We start from the raw sequence: 19,865 nt of genomic DNA, 5'->3' as shown, positions 1-19,865 counted from the left end.
GGCTCCAGGCTCCGAGCCATCAGCCCAGAGCCTGACGCGGGGCTCGAACTCACGGACCGTGAGATCGTGACCTGGCTGAAGTCGGACGCTTAACCGACTGCGCCACCCAGGCGCCCCTATAGTGCGTCTCTTAAAGACAACATGTTGAGTTTGAAATGCCCGGGGGCTCTCCGGCTACATCCAAACAGGAAGTTAGAGAACCAGTCTGCAGTTCCGGAGACAATCAAGGCCAGAGATCAAGGAAAGCTGGTCAAAACCGAGAGCCTGGATGAGGTCACAGAAGCAGGTCGTCCAGATGAGAACGCCAAGGCCGGAGCCCCGCCAAGCCCACGTTTCCGGAAGAAATCAGAGCAGCAAATGTCAGGTGCTGCCGAGAGTCGAGGAGGACCTAGGAGGTAGAGAACCCTCGCTGAGTGCTTCTTTCCTGACTCTCAGACTCCATGTGTCTGGGCACCAGCAAGAACCGGATGAGGGGCGATCGGCAGCCATTCTAGCATCGTCGGCCACACCTCTCAGGGCCAAGGCTCCCCCCAAGACAGTTCCTTCGTCAGCACCAATCAGATTCCTAAAGACTCTCGACTGGGGCAGGAACACAGTTCGGGGGGCAGGGATCCTCAGAACCAGTTTCTGCCCTCTGTCCCAGGCTCTCCTCTCTCATTTGTTACCCCCGATTTCCCACGTTTCCGTTCAAAACCTCTCCGCTTCCAGTGGTTGGCGATACCTCCCACGGTAGAGCGGCAGGCGCGAAGTGCACCCGGTTCCCATGTGGTGCACAGTGAAGGACTCGGGAAAGGTCCCCAGACTTCAGGATCATGCTCAGAGGTGCATCTGGAGGGACCGCGGAGGACCCGAGGAAGCGCAGACATTTCCACAGCCCTGATCGCACTTGGCTCAGAGGCGACTGGTAAGCGCGCTGGGAAGGAGGCTGCACTCTGAGCCCGGCTGAATCAAATGGGAGGTGACAGCTGATTTTTGAGAAGGCATTTTAATGAAGTTTCTAAGCGAGGAAAGACGACTCGCTGACAGACAGCGGTTGCTACTGTGATCGCAGACAATTTTCCGGGGCTTTGACTAGGAAGGCATTTTGTCTTAACCGACGCATCCATATTGCAAATGCCAGACGGTTGGCGCGTGCAGCACAGGGTTCGTGATGGCATTGGAAACCTCGAATGTGGGAGTTCTCTGCTCTTTTATTCCTTCCGAGCCTACTGCTTCTAATATTTACCTTTGGGGATTATATGGTAAAAGGCAAGATAAATCCACCAGTCACCGTTCCTAGAGCACGGTTTGCCCAAACCAAGCTACCTATAGGAGGAATAGACAGAATCCAATCAGACGGGGAGGGGTGAAGAGGCTGAACTTCAAAAGGCGCAAGGCGGAAATATTCCGTCCACCTCCCAGACTCTGCCTTTCTCCTTGGCCCTCACGCTCATTTGCAAAGAAAGCCCTTACTGCACCCATTTTCCCGAGCCTCTATGTATGGTCTCTAACAACCCGCGGATTAGCTTGGCACAGGGCTGCTCATGCGGCCTACAGACATCGCTGTAGCAAGCTGCCACTGGGAGCCAGGAGACCAGCCAGAGCCTCCCCCTCCCCCTCTGGGGCCAGTGGCTGCCGCTCAGGGACGGTACCGGTCACCACCTACACACTGTGGCCTCGGCTACTGGCATCTGCTGGGCGGTGGGCAGCCTGGAACCCTCCAGCTGCCCAGAGTGAGACAGCCTCACCCTTCCGGAGCGAGGAGAAGGTGTCGGGATCTGGGGGTCACTAGGCAGGGAGTGAAACTGACCAAAGCAGTGTGCCTCCACCCTCCCCCCAACCTCCCACCTCTCGCCCCACAACCCCACCCCACTCCTGCTCTAGCCAGGGCCCAGCCCCAACCCTAGAGCGGGGCCGGAACTCCGGCAGGTGACGACTAGGCACAGAGTCGCCCACCACCCAAGCCCAGTCACCCAGGGCAAGCAGGGCAGGGCGCGGCAGAACTTCTCTCCCTCGTTATCTCAGAACCCACCTAACACCCTCCATCCCGCCTCCTGGCTTGCAAAGCCTAAAACATTCACTATCTAGCCTTTTACAAATTAACTTTGAGACCCCCGTGTTAAATTCTCATAAACACTTTGGCCGGGAGCGGAATCGTAAAGATGATGCAGGGGCTGGAGAAGGGGAAGCCCCGAGAGCCTACGCCGGGAAATCAGAAGGAAGACACAAATCGCATCTTCACACGCCAAATACACACGCTCGGGAGCACCGCATGCATTTGCGACGCTCTGGGTCATTTGCACGCCAGCTGTAGTTATAGTTGGGGATTTGAAGGCCACCTACTGGGCACGAATAGCCTGCGCTCATTGGAGACGATCAGTCACACTCCAGAACCGGGTGGCGACACCGTGCCGGGCAGCACCGCACACGACACTGGCTGGAGGACTTGAGGTTCACGGAAAGGTCTTCTCTGCCACAATTTTCACACTTGTGGCGGAGCAGAGTTTCTCAACCACTCAGGGGTGGGGACTGTCCTGCGCGTGGTAGGATGTGTCCTGGTATCCCTGGCACCTATTCTTGCAACGGGTCCCCGATCGTGTCCCCCTCAAAAAATACGTCCAAGTGGGGGCCCCTGGGTGGCTCAGTCGGTGAAGCGTCCAAATTCTGCTCAGATCGAACCCCACGTTAGGCTCTCTGCCGTCAGCACAGAGCCCGCTTCAGATCCTCTGTCCCTTCTCTCTCTGCCCCTCCCCCCCTCAAAAGTAAACATTAGAAAGAGTTAAAAAAAAATATGTCGGGGCGCTTGGGTGGCTCAGTCGGTTAAGCAGCCGACTTCGTCTCAGGTCATGATCTCGCGGTCCGTGAGTTCGAGTCCCGCGTCGGGCTCTGTGCTGACGGCTCAGAGCCTGGAGCCTGTTTCGGATTCTGTGTCTCCCTCTCTCTGACCCTCCCCTGTTCATGCTCTGTCTCTCCCTGTCTCAAAAATAAATGAAACGTTAAAAAAAAATTTGAAAAACAGTAAAAAAAAAAAAAAAAAAATATGTCCCAGGCCTAACTCCCAGTACCTGTAAATGGGACCTCATTTGGAAATAGCATGTTTGCAAACGTAGTGAAGGTAAGGATCTCGGGATGAGATCATCCCGGACCTAGACCTTAAATCCGATGACAGGTGTCCTTAGAAGAGAAGGAGAGGGAGATGTGAGGCACAGAGACATGGGAGGTGGTTGGGCGGGGGGGGGGGGGGGGGATGTGAAGTTGGCGGCAGCGTCGGGAAACGAACACAATCCGCTAGACAGCGGGAGCGCCCTCCCCCAGTTGTGACCGTGCAAAATGTCTCCAAATATTGCCAAATGTCCCCTGAGGAGCAAAGTCATCCCTGCCTGAGAACCACTGTGTCGGCCTGCCACTTCTGAACTCCAAAGAGAAGCAATCTTCTGATCTAAAAGGAAGGACCCGGGGAGCCCATAAAGGCTAGGCACACAAAGCAAACAAAGCAAACCGCAGCCAGGAGCGCCGGCGTGCCGGGAACACGGGGGCGGCATCTGTTGACTAGACGTGCTCTCCGAACGAACCGCCGCTGGACACAAGCCGGAACCCTTTTTAACGCATTTTGATCACTAAGACCCCGGGACAACGATCATCTTCAGTTCCTGGCGAGGTGGGAGGTGAGTCCAGCATCCTGGAAATGGAAAGGACGCCCAGAGACCCTCCCTTCGCAGAGAGTGCAACAGTTCACGGAGGGGCTGCTTTTGCGAACCGGGGCTCCTGGCTCCTGACTCTTGTGTCTTCCACCGCCAGTTAAAGGCAAAGGCTGACCTCATCTCTACCTCTGGGAACACACTTGGGCCATTTCCAAAAAAAAAAAAACAAAAAAAAAAAACGAAACAGCGACTGACTGTCATTACTGGTGACAGGCACGGGCTCAAGAACCAGGGGGGCCCGGTTGCGGAGTAGAGCTCTGCCGGACGCCAGCCGAGCGAGCCCCTCCGGCCCCCGGCCCTCCTGGCCTCTCGTGTACAGACTGCACAATCCGTACGTGGAGCCCTCAGCTCCGAGTGAGTATTCAAAAGCATAATGAACTCAAAAAGTGCTCAGCCTAGAGTTTTGACTGGTGGCGTAAAATGTTCAGGAAGTATTTGCTATTATCCAGAATGAAGCAGGTTCTCGAGTAAGCCAACCGATTTGCTGGGAACGTAAAAGTCACTGGTGCGCTGAAGCCGCCAACCCCTCGGCTTCGGAGTGGACGGAAACAGAGAGCGCTCAGGCAGAGAATTCTCAATTATCTGGATGAGGGATTACCCACAGATAGCAGTTAATCCAGAAATAACTGGCCCGCCATCGGCGGCCGCCGCGAACAGCACACTTGTTCCCGGCTCGCCCACCTGCGTGTGGGGTCAGGGTCTCTGCCCCGAGAAGCCACCGGCTGGTGATGGAGAGCAGACCTCAGAGGGCCGCCAGCCCCCACCTTGATTTGGTTAGAGTTAATCCGCAAAGCCGATTCCAAAAGTCACTGAAAATAGCCTGCCAGCCATCACAGTTATGTCAGATCCCCAAAAAGTCCTTCAGAAATACATAATTTAAAATTTTTCAAGGGCGCCTGGGTGGCTCAGTCAGCTGAGCGCCTGACTTTCGCTCAGGTCATGGTCTCGCCGTTCGTGAGTTCAAGCCCCGCGTCGGGCTCTGTGCTGACAGCTCGGAGCCTGGAGCCTGCTTTGGATTCTGTGTCTCCTTCTTTCTCTGCCCCTGCCCTGTTTGTGCTCGCTCACTCTCTCTTTCTCTCTCTCTCCCTCTGCTGTAACAAGTTACCACAAACTTAAAGCTTAAAACAGCACAAATTTATTAGCTCCCCATTCTAGAGGACAAACGTGTGGAGAGGTCTTACGGGCTTAAGTCAAGCTATCAGCAGAGCTGTATTCCTTCTGGGGGCTCTAGGGGACAATCTGCTCCTTATCTTTTCTAGCTTCCGAAGGCCGCCTGAGTTCCTTGGCTCGTGGCCCTGCACAACCGCAATGTGCTTCCATCATCCCATCTCCTTCTCTGACTCTGACATTCCTGCCTCCCTCTTAGAAGAATCCTTCTGATGACACTGTCCCCGACCCCAATAATTCGGGATCATCGCCACCTCTCAAGATCCTTAACTGAATCACGCCTGCGAAGTCCTTTTTTTCCGTGGAGGGTAACATATTCGTGGCTGCAGGGGACCCAGTTGTGGACAACTTTGGGAGCCAACGTTTGTGTCTACCACGGTGTGGAAATTCTGATGAAACATACATCTAATCCAAGGTGGGCGTAATCGTGTTAGATCATAAAACAAGAACTCTCCGGTTCTGGCATTTCTAAGATTGTGACTGGAATCATTCTTCATATACGTGAATGCGCTCAAGGGATCTAATGCATACAGAGGTCAGGATGCATATCCGATTGGAGTCATGGTCAAGGGCAGCTAAAGAAATACGTGTGCAGTCTGGACTGGGAGGTCCAAGTGGAGGAGTCAGCTGGTCTCCGAGAAATCAGGGAAGTCTTGGTGGAGTAACGAGAGTGTCAGGGGCCAGTTAGTGAAAGAGCAGGGACGTCCGGCTGTCCGGGCTGTTAGGGACTCAGACACAGGGTGACACACCAACCAGTGACTGAAGGGAGCTACTGAACACCCCAGCCGCCTTGTCCCTTGTGGGGGTGATAGCCTGGAAGTGAGTGCTCTCCACTATCCCCCATGTCTGTAGCTGCCCACGGCAGCAACTTGCCGGGTAACTCCCTTTGCTGGCTGCCTTCCCCTCTCTCCTCCTCCTCCCCATTCCCTTGTGCTGTTTCCTGGCGTCACCTTGCAAATAAATGACTGGCACTTGAACCTTTGTCTCGGGATCTGCTGTTGGGGGAATCCAGACTGAGGCAGCCCCTACCTGTGCCGACAACGGTAACTCAAGGAGAATAAGACACTTTCCCCACTGCCTGTCGTCACGGAGTGCTTGGGACTGAGGACAGAATCGCTGTGCTTCGGGAGACACCCACTTGCCAGGTGGACAAGTGACAACCAGAGAAGGCAAGGGGTAAAAGAGTTGAAGACCTGAACCTTCTAACATGACCCGAGACACCAAAGTGTATCCCTGGGCCCAGTGTCCCCATTTAATTTGTTTGAGTCTGACCTTACTTCATAGCCACAAACGCTTTCTGAGTCCTATAAATATACAGTGCACTAGGCTATAAGGCTTTGGGATAAGACCAAGAAGAAAAAGATATATTCCCAGTCAGTGGTGTGCCGGTAAACGTTCCCCAATGGGGGCGCAGGGGTGGGGCGAAACCCGGTTTACGGTATCTGCCTTTTTGTGTGGCGTAAAAATTCCCACCATAACCCGTTTCAAGCTAGGAACGTGACAGCAACCGGCTGGCAAAAGTCCTGCAAATTTCACCATCGGTCTTGGGAACTGGTACAAGTTCATCACACCAGTGCACAGGAATCTGTAATGATATTAAGTGCATAGTCTAGGTAGACTATCTACCTTATCGGACGACCCCAAAGTGGAAAATGACTCAGTACCACAGACCTTTGTTTCTTACTCCCATGACAGTAAAGGGCAGGTGACAGGGAGCTGGGGAATCCTCCTCCAAAGTCATTCAGAGGCTTCCAAGATCACCCTGGTCATCTCCCTCCCAACCCAGGAGAGCAGAAGACTGCAGCAGATTGCACACGGGAAGTTTTCCATGGGCCTCGTTTCTGCTCACATTCCACTGGCTAGAACCTGTACATGGCCACACCTAACCGCAAGGGATGCTGGGAGACGTAGGCGTGTGGCATGCCCAGGAAGAAAAAGAGAGCGCAGACTTGTTGGGCATCGGCTCTCTCTGCACAATCACATTTTTGAGCACTCGTGTTGTGTCAGGAACTGCGCTCGCCACATTGATATGGACAGAAGAATTAACATCCTGGAGAGATGAGAGCTTCACCGCTACAGAGATGGTGGCTGGGGGTGACCTGATCCTAAGTCAGAAACCAGCTGAGTCAGTTCTCCTTTGACAAAACATAGCTCTCAGTCTGGCCCCTTCAGACACTGTCTTTTGTCTTACTGGCGAGCTTCAGGAAGAATGGATTCTTCCGGGTACGGAATGGGGCCCCACGAGCCTCGGCAGCCGCGAAGCAGGGTCCAAACGGTTGGTTGATATTAGGTACTCAGCTATGCATGGTATTTCTTCTTTTTATAAACTATGAATTAGCATGCTTATTCCTCCAATATCGTTCCCCAGCATTTTGCCTCGGCCTCCTCAAATCCCCAAGAAAGGAGTCAAGTGGCAAACGGTGCCCTGGGATTTGCCGACAAACCCAGAGTCTCCCCGTGGGGGTGTTTGTGCTGGTGAACTTCACCTGTCCTGGATGTCACAGCTGAAAGCAACTTTTAGCAGAACCACCTCTCTAAAGGTCACGACGCTCTTTCTACGTATATATTTTTACTCCCCTTCAGATGTGGTTATTAGACGCACCTTTTGGATATTTTTCTACGAAGTACACAGAATCACTTAAAGTTCTTATATCTAAAAGAGAGAGAATCTATTAACCAAATCCAGAAATACTGAAATTTAATCTCATTTCTATTCTCTCTCAACATTGAACAGCAAAAGAACTTTCCAGTCAGTGGGGCATTTCTCCCTTTGATGTGACACGTTCAGTAAAGTCATGGGCACGGATTTCCCGAGCCGTTAGTCTGTGCGGCATTTAGAGCCTGCCACACTTCTTTCTGGTTCAGTTTGATCAAAGGTACACCAGGACACATAGGGTCTGCAGACTCTGCTTTCATATTTAGTCTTTGGAAATTCAGGGTCTCTCAACTGAGCAGCCCTTCTCAGGCCATGAAACACCAAGCCGATTACCATTTTCTTCTGACGCGGAGTGTTTTATGTGACATTTTACACAATGGTGGATGGCTCTCTTTGGGGGAAACGCTCTCTGTCTCCAGAAAACTCTGCCACGATGATTTTCTCGATTTATTCCAAAAGGTCACAACTAAAGAGCAGGTCCTCGGCGCTTATCCGTTCTTCAAAAATATGTAATCATTGATTATCGTCACCGTACGTGATACCAGAACTGACACTGAAGAAAAATAATGGAAACATCGCTCCGTGACCTTGAGAAACTCGCAGATTTGAGCAAGAAAGCAAATCCCAGGTTTCCACCTTCGGAATTCCCACTTTGCAAATCAATACTCCACGTTAGCTCTGGGCCGAAGAAAGGAAATAGAGTCACAAGTGACCCCATCTGTCTCCAGGGACCGTGCTTTGGAACTTGACGTTAAGCTACTGTGGAAATCGAGGCCTGCTCTCATTAACGCTCAGAGTCCGACTTGAAGGTCCAAGTACAGACGTGAACCCATGGTGAGCTCACACAGCCCCGCCCGTCTTGGAAACAGCACGTGCGTGGCAGTTACACTCTCTAGGTCCAGTAATTGCAAAACCAAAGCCCAAATCAGATGATGTGATTTCACCCACCAACGGCCCCTGCTCCGAGCCTGTAATCGTTGTTTACATTTTCCCACGTCAGTCTGTGGGAGCCCCTCTCTGCTTTTCCTCTCCCGTTGGCAGCTGGTGCTGTGAACGTTTGGTTGAAACAAACATTCTTTCCCGGGGCATGCACATCTGTCCCCTTGCTCTGGGCGGCCGGTGCACAGACTTGAATTATGCATGTTTTGGTGCGGTTTTCACGTTGGGAAGGGCAATGCTTTGGGGGGAGGCTCCGAGGGGGACTGAAGATGAGGCCAGATTCTTCTTCTCCCCTCCACACTGAGGTGTCCCTTCACCTTGACTTGACTGACGATGCCTCTCTGGGCACAACTGGGAGCTCACGTTACAGTAGGACTTCTGGGGCCTTTGAAGTCCCAGCTGCAGGGGCAAAGCCCATAGCGATTAGGGACCAGCCCTCCCCCGGGAAGGACACGGCTGTGCACTTGAACCCAAAGCGCAGTGAGAAAGGAGCACCTGGCTGAGATGGAAGCAAAGAATGCGACTTTGGCTCCGAGCAGAAGGGGGTTCATTTAATCCCACAAGAATGTTCATTTCTCCACAGTGCTGGATTCAGAAAAACCCAAACTTCAGAAAATAAACACGAAACCAAAAAAAACCAAAAAAAACAAAAAAAAACCTTCAGACCTGCCAACACAGCAAAGGAATATGCCTGAGTTCCCTCTAACACCGTCGGGGCGCCAGCGCGAAAAGCGGGTCAGCAGAGGCTCATCTCGGGATGACGGGGAGATGTTTTCCTTCTTGTCGCCCTGGTGTCGCCAAGCTTCCGCAGACGCCCGCACAGTCTCACTCTCTCCATCCCTTCCCGCGCCCGCTCTGGCCGTCTACACCCAGGCCTCGTTTCCCAGAGGCAGTGCCTCATCCAGGTGTGGGTCAGGGTGGTGCCTCACCAGGTCAGGGTGGGGCCGAGGGCGTCTTTGCATCTCTAACAACCTGCCGGCTGACTCTGATGTTGCTGGTCAAGAGACCACACTTTGAGAATCACGGGGATACCCCGACCCGCTTGACTCTGAGACCGATCGGAGCTAAGGTGAACTGTCGTGTTGTTGGAAAAGGTCCCTGGACTGAAAGTCGCAAAAAGAGCCAAGTTTGAGCTCTAGTCAGACCACCAACTAGCTATGCGACCTTGGGCAAGTCCCTGGAGCCCAGAGGTTCTCAATCTGCACCACGCTTTGGGGTCACACGGCAGCCCTTTCTAAAGGGGATGCCAGATCGCACCCGCGACGCATGGCACCAGGGCAGCAGCATGCCGTAAACGCTTTACGGGTGACTCTCCTGTGCTTCAACCTCTCTGAGCCCCAGCTTTGCCCTCTGAACGATGCGTATGATCCCTTTTACCTCACGGGACCACTGAGAAGGAAAAGCATAAATAAATATTGAAATCCCTTCATAAATGGCAGAGAGCTGGTCAAACAGAGGGTAGGTGTTACTTTCCCCGGCAGAAAACATATTTAAATTGTAACAGAGGTCACCAATACCTCCGCTGGTATCCAAGCAGGACAGATCGTTTCTGGCACAAATGAAGCTGTTGGAGAAGCTTGGAGGATTAGGAGAGCGTTTTAAAAGCGTCTCTCTTTTCCACCCAGTGTAAGAAAGTTCAATTATTCTTGGTAACTACCCAGTGCTTTGGTGACCCTCACGGACTCTAAGCCAGGAGTCGGCAAACTTTTCTGCAAAAGGCCAAATACCCGCCAACAGCTGGGAGCCTGCTGGGGATTCTCTCCCTCCTTCTTGCTCTCTCCCTCTCTCTCAAAATAAATACACTTAAAATAAATACATAAAAGGCTGAATAGCAAATACGGTAGCGTTTGCTGACCTTGCACAGCTCTCTTGCAACAGCTGAACTCCGCCATTGTAGCCTGACGGCAGCCCCAGGCGACTGGCAAGAATGGGTGTGGCTGCGTGCCAATAAAACTTTATTTGCAGCAACAGGTGGCAGGCTGGATTGGGCCCGCGGTACTGTAGTTTGCCAACGGCTGCTCTGAACTTTCCATGAAGATACAAAAAATGTTCAAGGTTGACTTAAGGAAGCTACCGGGCATCTTTCGGGTGAAATGTTGCAAGCGAAGAGCCGCGTTCTGTTTGCGCTCCGGTGTGCAGGCTGGCAGCGGGCTAACGGAGGGCCAGGCAGGGCACACTGTAGGAGGGTCGGAAGAGCAGCCTTCCAAATCACCGGTTGGCGCCGGGCGTATGCCCAAATAAGATGACTGCAGTCTTCCCGGGCACGCAGCTAGTTCTCAGAAAGAAAGAGGTGGATGTCCCCGCCTGCCTGACATTGTTGCTTTCTGCTTCAAGGCGGGGGACACTCTTTCCCGGCCACCCAGAGCATGTACACCCTGTCTTTGCCTAACACTAGAGATCTGCAACCAGCTTGATGAAAATCTCACCCATACTATCCCAAGGCAGGGTCCCTGTGTCCACACTTTGTAAATCCCAGGCTGCCCTCTGCACAATTAGAGTGGGGGGCGGGCTGTCCCTCTCCCCCCGCCCGCAGACGCAGAGCATCACGCAGCCGTGCGGTGACCGGGACGGTCTGGGGGCTGAGAAGTCAGACTCAGGGACCCCACGCCAAGTTGCTCTCCGCCTCGTTCCTCTGGACAGGCTCCTTCGGGGACCCAGTCACCACAGCCACTGCTACTTCCTGCCCTGGAAGTCCCCCTTAGAGATCTGAGAGCTGGAAGTCAACTTGCTCAAATGTTACTCTGCACACAAAACCCCTGGAAAATGCAGATTCAGACTCAGCAGGCCTGAGCGGGGCTCAGACCACTGCACTTCCCACCAGCTCTGGTGATGCAGGAGAGGTTAGTCCCTAAATGTCATTCTGGTTGTCAAGCAGAAGGAAAGGCCCTTGCCTCACAGATGATGTGCTGTAAGTCCCGTCAAAGGGGATTCACTTCTCCCAGGCCCCTCAGCTCTGAACAGAAACTCCTGCCCCCAAAGCAGCGCTTCCCAAGGACTGGTCTTTGCGACCCTGGTCTTTCTAATTCGCTAACCACGGGAGCCACGCTTTCTGCCGGGGGTGGGGGGGCCAGAAGCATCCTGTGGACACTTTGGAAAGCGCACCCCCCCACCCCTCCCCAGCCCCCCGCACGCAGACCCACGGGGCGGGTTCTCCCATCACTGTGGAGACTCCCACCCCATGAGCACCTCGCTCCCTCCCTGGAGGGATGGAAATAGCCCGCAGCCACTCCTGGAAATGCTCATCTTTCTGGGGACAGGCTGAAGTTTGAGAAATGTCAGGAAAGGAAACCAGCCCATCAAAAGGAAGCTAGCTCCAATTTCCGCTCCGGTCGGTACCCGCTGGGAACAGGTGGGAGCCCTGAGTGAGCGCGTGTGAAATGAACATGGGCCCGCGCAGAAGGAAGGAATGTTCCACCACCAGCAAGCGTCCTCTGGATGCAACCTGTCCCGGGCAGCCTGCAGGACGAGAGTTTACGTATGTGTTTCCAATTTCTCTGACAGAGCCTGTTTAGATTGAGGGCGGCCGTTTAATCTTTGAAATATGTGTTCCATAACAGATCCTGGAATCGCATGGAAATTGATCTTCATTCCGTGAGCCAAACCCTGACGAAAGGGGTTTGGAAATCCCCACAAGGTGCTCTTTGCTTATTGTTCATTGGGAAAGAGAAGACCATTTCTTTAATGAAACGCGACGTGGATGGCCTGCCAAGAAGAGACACTCCCGCTCTACCTTCCCAGATGGTAGCCAGTTAACTACCAATGAACTGGGGACAAGCTGTAACGATGGGCGTGCCGGGCTCCCCTGCGCTCGGCCAGAGCACGGGTCCCAGGAGGACGTGGAGGTCTCTGGTCCCGTCTCGGTCCTGTCTCAATTCGCGAAAGCCCAGGAAGAAGCCCGTCGACCCCCGGACGTTTCTCTGCAAGGTCATTCTGGGTCGCTGTAGCTAAGCTCCCAGAGTTACAACTGATGGGTCCTCACCTTTCAGACAGATCCTGTTCGTTCGTTCTCCCCCTCTGGTTTTTAAACCACATCGTGTTGAGGGGAAATAGCCAAGGCCCACAAAAGGCTGGTCTTTGAGGAGTTTTACCAATGAGACTTATTTCTACATCAACACCGTGCTAGAGAGGTTTTTCCGTCTGGAGGTACAGCAGTATTGGGTTTTCCGTGGTCTGACAATAAGGAGCACAGTCTTGTGACTTGTGACCTCTCGTTCCACATCTTAGGCCAATCAATAGTTCCGTTACCCCCCACACCTTCTTATGCTTTTCTCTTCTCCGGGCCAATACAAAGCTACGGAGAACTGGAATTTCTCACCGAGCTGTTTCTTTTCTAAGCATTTCCCGTTAATTTGGAGTCAGTGAGACCTTTTCGACGCCCCTGAAGAGCTCTGAGTTTTTGTTTGTTTTGTCTCATTTCGGTGGTTTGGAAATGACTGTAGAGCCTGGAAAGAAGGCAGCTGGTCAGCCCGACGTGTGTCACTTTTCGGGGTCTTAAAATTCAACCAAAGCATAGGTCCTCTGACAACACAAAGTCGGCTTCCAACTAGAGCTGCCGGGAGGGCTCCGTAACGTGAGATGAGACGACCCACCATTTTCATGGTCTGCTCCGTGCCATATGCCTTGCGTACAGCCAGTCTCTCGCCGAACTCCCGCGGCTGTGCCGTTGTCACGGGCCACAGCTCAGTCTACAGACACGGGATCATCTAGGCTCGGGGAGGTTTGACCCCTTCGCAGTGCCACACAGACACGAGGCAGTGGCGCTGGCATTCAAGTGCGGTCCTATCGGCGTGTGAGTCGGCGAGCGTGACTCCCTGAAAATTCGATACTGCAATTCTGTCAGAACGCTGGTTGTTTGTTCGTAGGGTATCTGCACTGTCAGCACGGAGCCCGATGTGGGACTCAATCCCACGAACCGGGAGATCGTGACCTGGGCTGATATCCAGAGGCAGACACTCAACGGACTGAGCCGCCCAGGGGCCCCTCGCCCCCAGCTGTACCATTTTATATCCACTCCACCGACAAATGTGTTGGCTCTGCCTCGGAAGTATATCCAGAATTCAAGAGTGTCTCTGGGGCAAGCTTCCATCATAACTCGTGTATTTGGAACAGCCTCCAAGCCAGCCTCCTGGCTTCCAGTCCTGCTACACAACAGCCAGAATGGTTCTTGTACAGTGCAAGTCAAAGCACGTCGTTCCTCTTCAACCCCGTATCTGTACCTGGCCCTATGGGACTCTGAAGCATCTGTTTGTGTTAGCTTCCTCCCAAGGGAAAAGCAAAACCAACTTCAAATACCCGACGCTCCCTCCCTCAAGCGCCACCCATCTTGCAGCCCCCGCCCCTGGTGGGACCCCAGGAAGTCAGGCCTGTTTATACCTCAGGCCATTTGCACTCGCTGGCCCCTCTGCTGAGGACAATGCTCCCTAAGTGGTCCCCAGGCTGGCTCCCTCCCCTAATTAGAAGGGACTCCCCTCACTGCCTCTTTGAGGTCGTCAAAGGGATGTGGGCATTCTCTGTGTTTTTCCCTTCAAATTTTTGCGAAGTGGAAAATTAAAAGAAAACTGTTGGGGAAGGACATAACTCAAACCCTTGTGATTCCCACAGTGATAGATAAAAAGCTTGAAAAGAATTACTAGACCGCTGCCCAACCTGTCCTCCCTAGTGTCTGTGCACAGGGCAGAAACACAGATGGCCTGGGGACAGTGGTCCTACCCCATCTTTGGAAATACACAGCGCCAAGTCTGAACTGTTACCTAGCTGTCACCCACCAGGCTAAGAGCAAGGGATTTTAGAGCTGACCAAACTGTTCCATCTGGGCACAAACACGCTGCAAAATCAGTATCTCTCCCATCTACAACTTGCTGCTTGAAGACTGTGCTCGTTTTATTTTTAAAAGGAAAGTTCAAACACTTAATTTTTAGTAAGGTGCCAACGTTTACACAGAGGGTTACAATTAAAAAAAAAAAAAAACCACCACATTGCTCTGTGGTCGTTCCAACCCCAAATGCGAACAGATCTCATAAAAGTCGCACGTAGGCTCATTCCCGGCACACCTAGGACGGCAAATAGTTATTACTGCGTCAGCGAAAATGGAGCCTGGTTAATGTCCCCAAGTCACATATACATGCTCCCCCGTCGTGTAAATCATTTCAGAGGCTTGTGTTTCTCATCTTTTCCAGCTCGGCGTCTGATAAGGAGTCCTGAGCAGATCTGCACTTGTCGATAATCCAAAGTAACCAGTTCTCCCCTCAGTGAAACGAATTCCCCAGTTTCTGTGGCTTACCGGGGCCAAATCGAGATCTTACTGAGAGGTCTTCTCCTTTGTAAGGTCTTTGGGGAGTACCAAACAGAGAAAGTTGAGCTGGCCTGGTTCTGAGGAACAGCGAACACCGAGTATTGATTTGCTTCTAACACATTTACCTTTCCATAAATGCCACCCACGCACTTGCATTCCCGGGGGGGTGCACCGAAACACACAAGAAATTCATGTGTCCCTCTCGGCATGTTCTTTATGATGTCTGTCCTTCTACAACACGTTTCCTTGCTAGTAGAGAGGGGGAGCAAGAAATAGGTTGAAGTGCTCCGTTAGAGAACTCCGTTTCTGTCCCGCATTTATGTTTCTTTACACAAAACACGGGTTCAGAAAGGATCCAGAAAGTTCTACAGAAGTCTAAAGGGTTTGGTTCTGGAAAAAGAAACAAACACACCGTTCTGAGAAATGTTTATTTTACTTCCACATCCCAGCTGTACTCTTCCCGCTCATCAGATCGCCAGATAGACAAGGCTCTACATTTGGCTACAGCAAATCCCTTCAGAATCCCGACCCGCGTACTTTTACAAGAAAGACTGACAAACAGCTCGGAAGCCTGCTCCCCCTGGAGTTTGTGTGAGAGCCCAGGGCCAGCAGGCGAGTGGACCGCACGGGGGACTTCGGGCTCCACGGGAGGAAGGCAACCAGCTCTGGCAGCCCCGCTGCAAACTCTCCCACCCTTGACCTTCACCTGCCTGTCTGACCATGGCCTTCTGTTGCCAAGAGCCTGAACCCCACAACAAATTAGAGGTTCAACTCATGAAGGAAAACAAGGCTATTTGCGTCAAAGTAACACTCCCAACTGTCTGCCATGAATTTGCAGACCTCTTCTACACTAAGGCCTGGGAGGAGGACAGAGCACAACCCCCCCCCCCCCCCCCCCCGGCTTGGTGACCTTGGCCTGGAGTAAACTATCCCTTCATTCCTCTATGGCCTCATCTGGAGGAGGAAGTTCTGTGGTTTCACTGCCCTTTGGCTATCCGTTCACGGTTTCGTGTTCCCTTTTGAAGCTCCTTGTTTTAGCTGAAGGGGCTTTCTGGATTATACAAATCCAGGCTGTGACTAACACTCTTTCGGGAGGCCACGCAGGAGTTAGCGGGAACTACATGAAGCACTCTTTAATACCTCGTAGGATTTCAAGTCCAGGAGAACCCAGCTTCACTTGCACACGCTCCATGGAAACCCCAGTAACAACACTAATATTGGGATCTGTGACTCGACACTTAACGTGCCGTGAACGGGACACCAAGATCAAATTCTCTAGTACTGACCAGTGTTTCCACACTGAAGTGCTATTTGATATCATTCTGGAGGGGGCCAACCGATCACAGAAACAAATTTTCCAGTGTTTGTCAGCACGATCTGACTTCACTTTTTTGAACCCAGAGGACACAGCAGTACATTTTCTTGTATCAACCAGAAGTTTCACAGAAACCCGCTAGTCGCTAGGTTTTTAGACAAGACGAGCATTTTTACGAGGGCTGAGAAATGATGGCTTCCGATTGGGAGTTCTAGGTCAGATCTGAGAGAAGGGGTGGGGAACCGCTCGGCGAGTAGGAGAATGTCTGGAGGGTGTGGCAAGAAAGAGAGTAAGGAGGACAGGGAGGACACCAACAGAGACATGATGATGGCATCCAATCCAGGGGACAGTCTTCCCTCCCAAGGACCAGTCCCTCTTCCTTGTTAGAAGAATCCAAAGTTCATTCAGAGAGTACCAGGCCTCACTAAAACTTCCCCTTCCCACACTCACGTGCAGCCAGGGGGAATCATGGGACCAAAGTCCGGCCAATGGACATCGGCTGGGCACCCGTGGGCAAGTTCTGCTTCCTGGGCACAGGCATCGCACCTTGCTACGTGTCTCCTCCTCCCGCTTCGTGCCTAGGAAGCCGACGGCCTGGCTGGCAGCCGGGTCACAGAGAGCCCGGCCTGTGACTGAGGCTACAAGCCAGAGGACGAAGGACAGCAGACAACAATAGCAAAGCGTACGGCTGCTGGGTGGTAATGAGGAGACACGCGAGAGTGCCCAACCCCCGGTTTCTCGTTCAGCTCGTCACTGTTCGCGGGATTTCTCTCTGGCCGCCAGACACACACCTGGCACGTCAGTATCCGAGACCGAGATCGCAAAGGGCGCGGGCCACTCGGTGAGAAGGGGGGAGCGGGGACACACGTGACAGGCTCCCAGGTGCGGACGTACTCACACCGGTGCCACAGCGGACCGGAACCGCAGCTCGGTTCCTTCTCACAGAAAGAGCCGAGTCCCGACTAAAGGGACAAATACACCGTTAAGTTCAACACGAAGGTGCCCAGTGCTCCAAGTGGCGGTCTCCAATTTAACTCTGCCCTTCTGTGCTCTGACTGCGAGCATGAAAGCACGCGCTCAGACATTAGAGCTGGACGTTATGCATCCTACAGAGAAGATAATGGAACAGATTTAGAATCAATTTAGCATTTCTCTCGCAATCCATTTGGAGGAGTTCCCACTGAGACTTCGTATGCCTCACCCTCCCTGCAGCCGTATTTAACAAGAGCTGAGAGGAAAAATAAGTAGTAACACTGGGTGGCCGGCTTTGACTCTCAAGTACGCTATCTGGAAATTGAAGCACGCTTACGGCAAGCTGGCAGCATACAGGATATGGCCCGTGGAAAATGCCGGACTGATCAATATTTAAGAATGCACAGGCCACGGCGATCAACAAGTGAGGTACATACAACAGGGACGCGAAACCATGAGCAGGTGCGTATACCCTCAAAATCGCGGCGGGTCCCTTCGTGCGGGAGGAAACACGCGTAGCACTAAACGCTCGAACAGTGAGTTCATGGTGTGGTCCCGAGATGCTGGTGTTGCACCGAGAAAGGGTTTCTCACAGTCAGCGGAGCAGAAGCCCCCGGATGTTGGTGCACAGACGGATGAGAGCAGGAGCAAGACAACGGGATGGTGACGAGTGAGCCCACTGGCATTCGTGCAGCTTTCACTCGGTTCACATTTAATTTCTTTTTCTTTTCCGACAAAGTAAGTGCAAACATCTTTAATCCAATTCAGTAAAATAGCAGCAACACTTCGGGAACCAATAAATAAAGATGCTGACAGGCCAATACCCCTTGGCCTCTTAGACTCAAAGCTTCCCAAACAGCCTTAAACAGAAGGGGCAAGCGTTTCTTGACTCAGCATTTGTGTTCTGTGTCCTTGTACAAACCACATCGTTTACACCCACCCACATGCTCCCACGGCAGTTAATAAACTCATTAAGAAACACAGCTGGAAACTCATAAGGGGTTAAAGCTATAAAATGCCTACTCGTGGATGTCTTTAAAACACACACACACACACACACACACACACACACACCAGGTTTTATCCCCCTTTCGTTCAAACAAAGCTTTTGTTTCCACTGCCCCTAGCGTACAATCGTTCATTAGGATAATAACATATCATTTGTTTATTTCTTTTAAAATGACACAGTTGTGTTTCTCTCAAAATAAATGCCACCTTGTTTCTAATTAAACATGATGGATTCAGGGTCCTGGTTTGCCATCTGGGCCATATGTCTCAAAACATCCTTTTTCGTGATGATGCCAAGAAGTCTCCTGGAGAAGAAACAAAATACAGAAAAGAGGTCAGCCTTACAATATTGACCCACGCATGTCCTAAACCCCAGTGACTTTGCCACTTGGACACACAGAGACACTTCCCAGCTTCCCTTCAGTTGGGTGGGGGACAACTGAGTGGGCTCTGGCCAACGGCACGTAGGTAGAGAGGAGAGATGCCCCAATCGACACCCATTGTCAATGGACTCCAAAACCACTCAGCAAATGGTCACTGGAAAACAAAAAATTCCCGAAACTATCCATCCACAGATGACGTACACAGAGAAAAATGTCTCTTTATAATGGAGGGCTCCAGCCGCCACCACCTCATGAGATAGAGCTTATCACCAACAAGGTTGGAAAAGCTGACATTATGACGTCATCTACGGTGGCATATCGCCAGAAACTACTTATACCAAATCAAACCATGAGGAAGCAATCAAACAGATTCAGAATGTGAGACTACTGATTTGGATTCTTCAAAAAAAAAAAAAAAATCTATGTTATAAATAACAAACAAAAAGAGACAAGAGACTGTTCTAGACTAAAGACTAAAGAGGAAAAACAACCAAATGCAATGTGTGAAGCTTGAAGGAATTCTGGATTGAAATCTGATATGAATTGGATATTGAATGATACACTGAGTTATTGTTCATCTTGTATAGTTATGGTTTAGTGGTTATATAAAAGAATTTCCTTAACTCTTAGAAGATGTATGCTTGTGGGGCACCTGGGTGGCTGTCGGTTAAGCACCCAACTTCAGCTCCGGTCATGATCTCACCGTTTGTGAGTTCCAGCCCCACGTCAGGATCTGTGCTGACAGCTCAGAGTCTGGAGCCTGCTGCGGATTATGGGTCTCCCTCTTTCTCTCTGCCCCTCCCCCGCTTGTGCTCGCTCTCTCTCTCTCAAAAATAGATAAATAAACTTTAAGAAATGCTTAAAAAAAAAGAAGAAGATGATGTACGCTTGATTCGCAACTGCCAAATCTCGGAAGCACCCAAGATGGCCTCCTCAAGGTGATGGATACATAAACCGTGGTCCATCCAGACAGTGGGGTATTATTCAGCGCTGAAAAAAAATGATCTGTCAAGCCATGAAAAGCCATAGAAGAAATTTAAATGCACATCACTAAATGAAAGAAGCCAGTCTGAAAAGGCTACATACTGTGTGATTCCAACTTGATGACATTCTGGAAAAGTCAAAACTATGGAGACAGTAAAGAGATCAGCAGTTGCCAGGGCTTAGAGGGAAGGAAGGAGGGATGAAGAGGCGCACAGAGGATTTTCAGGGCAGTGAAACTACCCTGTAGGACACTATGAAGATACATGTCATTCTCCATTGATCAGAACGCACAGAATGTACAACAGCAAGGGTGAGCCCTAAACTACAGACCTTAGTTAACATGTCAATATCAGGTCACGGGAGGCAACAAATGTAACAAGTGCAAGACATTAACAAGGGAAATTGAAGGGATGAGAGGATATATGAGAACTGTGTACTTTATGCTCAGTTTTTCTGTAAACCCAAAACT

General features: G+C 51.6%; 1 protein-coding gene across 4 annotated transcripts in view; it reads right to left on the bottom strand.

Annotated features, from left to right (window-relative positions):
- Positions 1 to 15,148: 15,148 nt before the first annotated feature.
- The window catches only part of CLCN4 (chloride voltage-gated channel 4), a 63,410-nt gene continuing 58,693 nt past the window's right edge, over positions 15,149 to 19,865 (bottom strand). For 3 of the 4 annotated variants that reach the window (XM_058714836.1, XM_058714838.1, XM_058714837.1), the window contains one exon: positions 15,149 to 18,334. In XM_058714836.1, coding sequence (XP_058570819.1) covers positions 18,244 to 18,334 — 91 coding nt within the window. In that variant the 3' untranslated portion in view covers positions 15,149 to 18,243. The remainder of the gene's footprint in view (positions 18,335 to 19,865) is intronic. The other variant, XR_009257354.1, reaches the window with a different exon arrangement.

This window comes from Neofelis nebulosa, chromosome X, assembly GCF_028018385.1.
Source record: "Neofelis nebulosa isolate mNeoNeb1 chromosome X, mNeoNeb1.pri, whole genome shotgun sequence".
NCBI classification, from domain to species: Eukaryota; Metazoa; Chordata; class Mammalia; order Carnivora; family Felidae; genus Neofelis; species Neofelis nebulosa.
The sequence above is the reverse complement of the archived record's forward strand: the minus strand, read 5'-3'. Positions and strand labels throughout refer to the sequence as shown.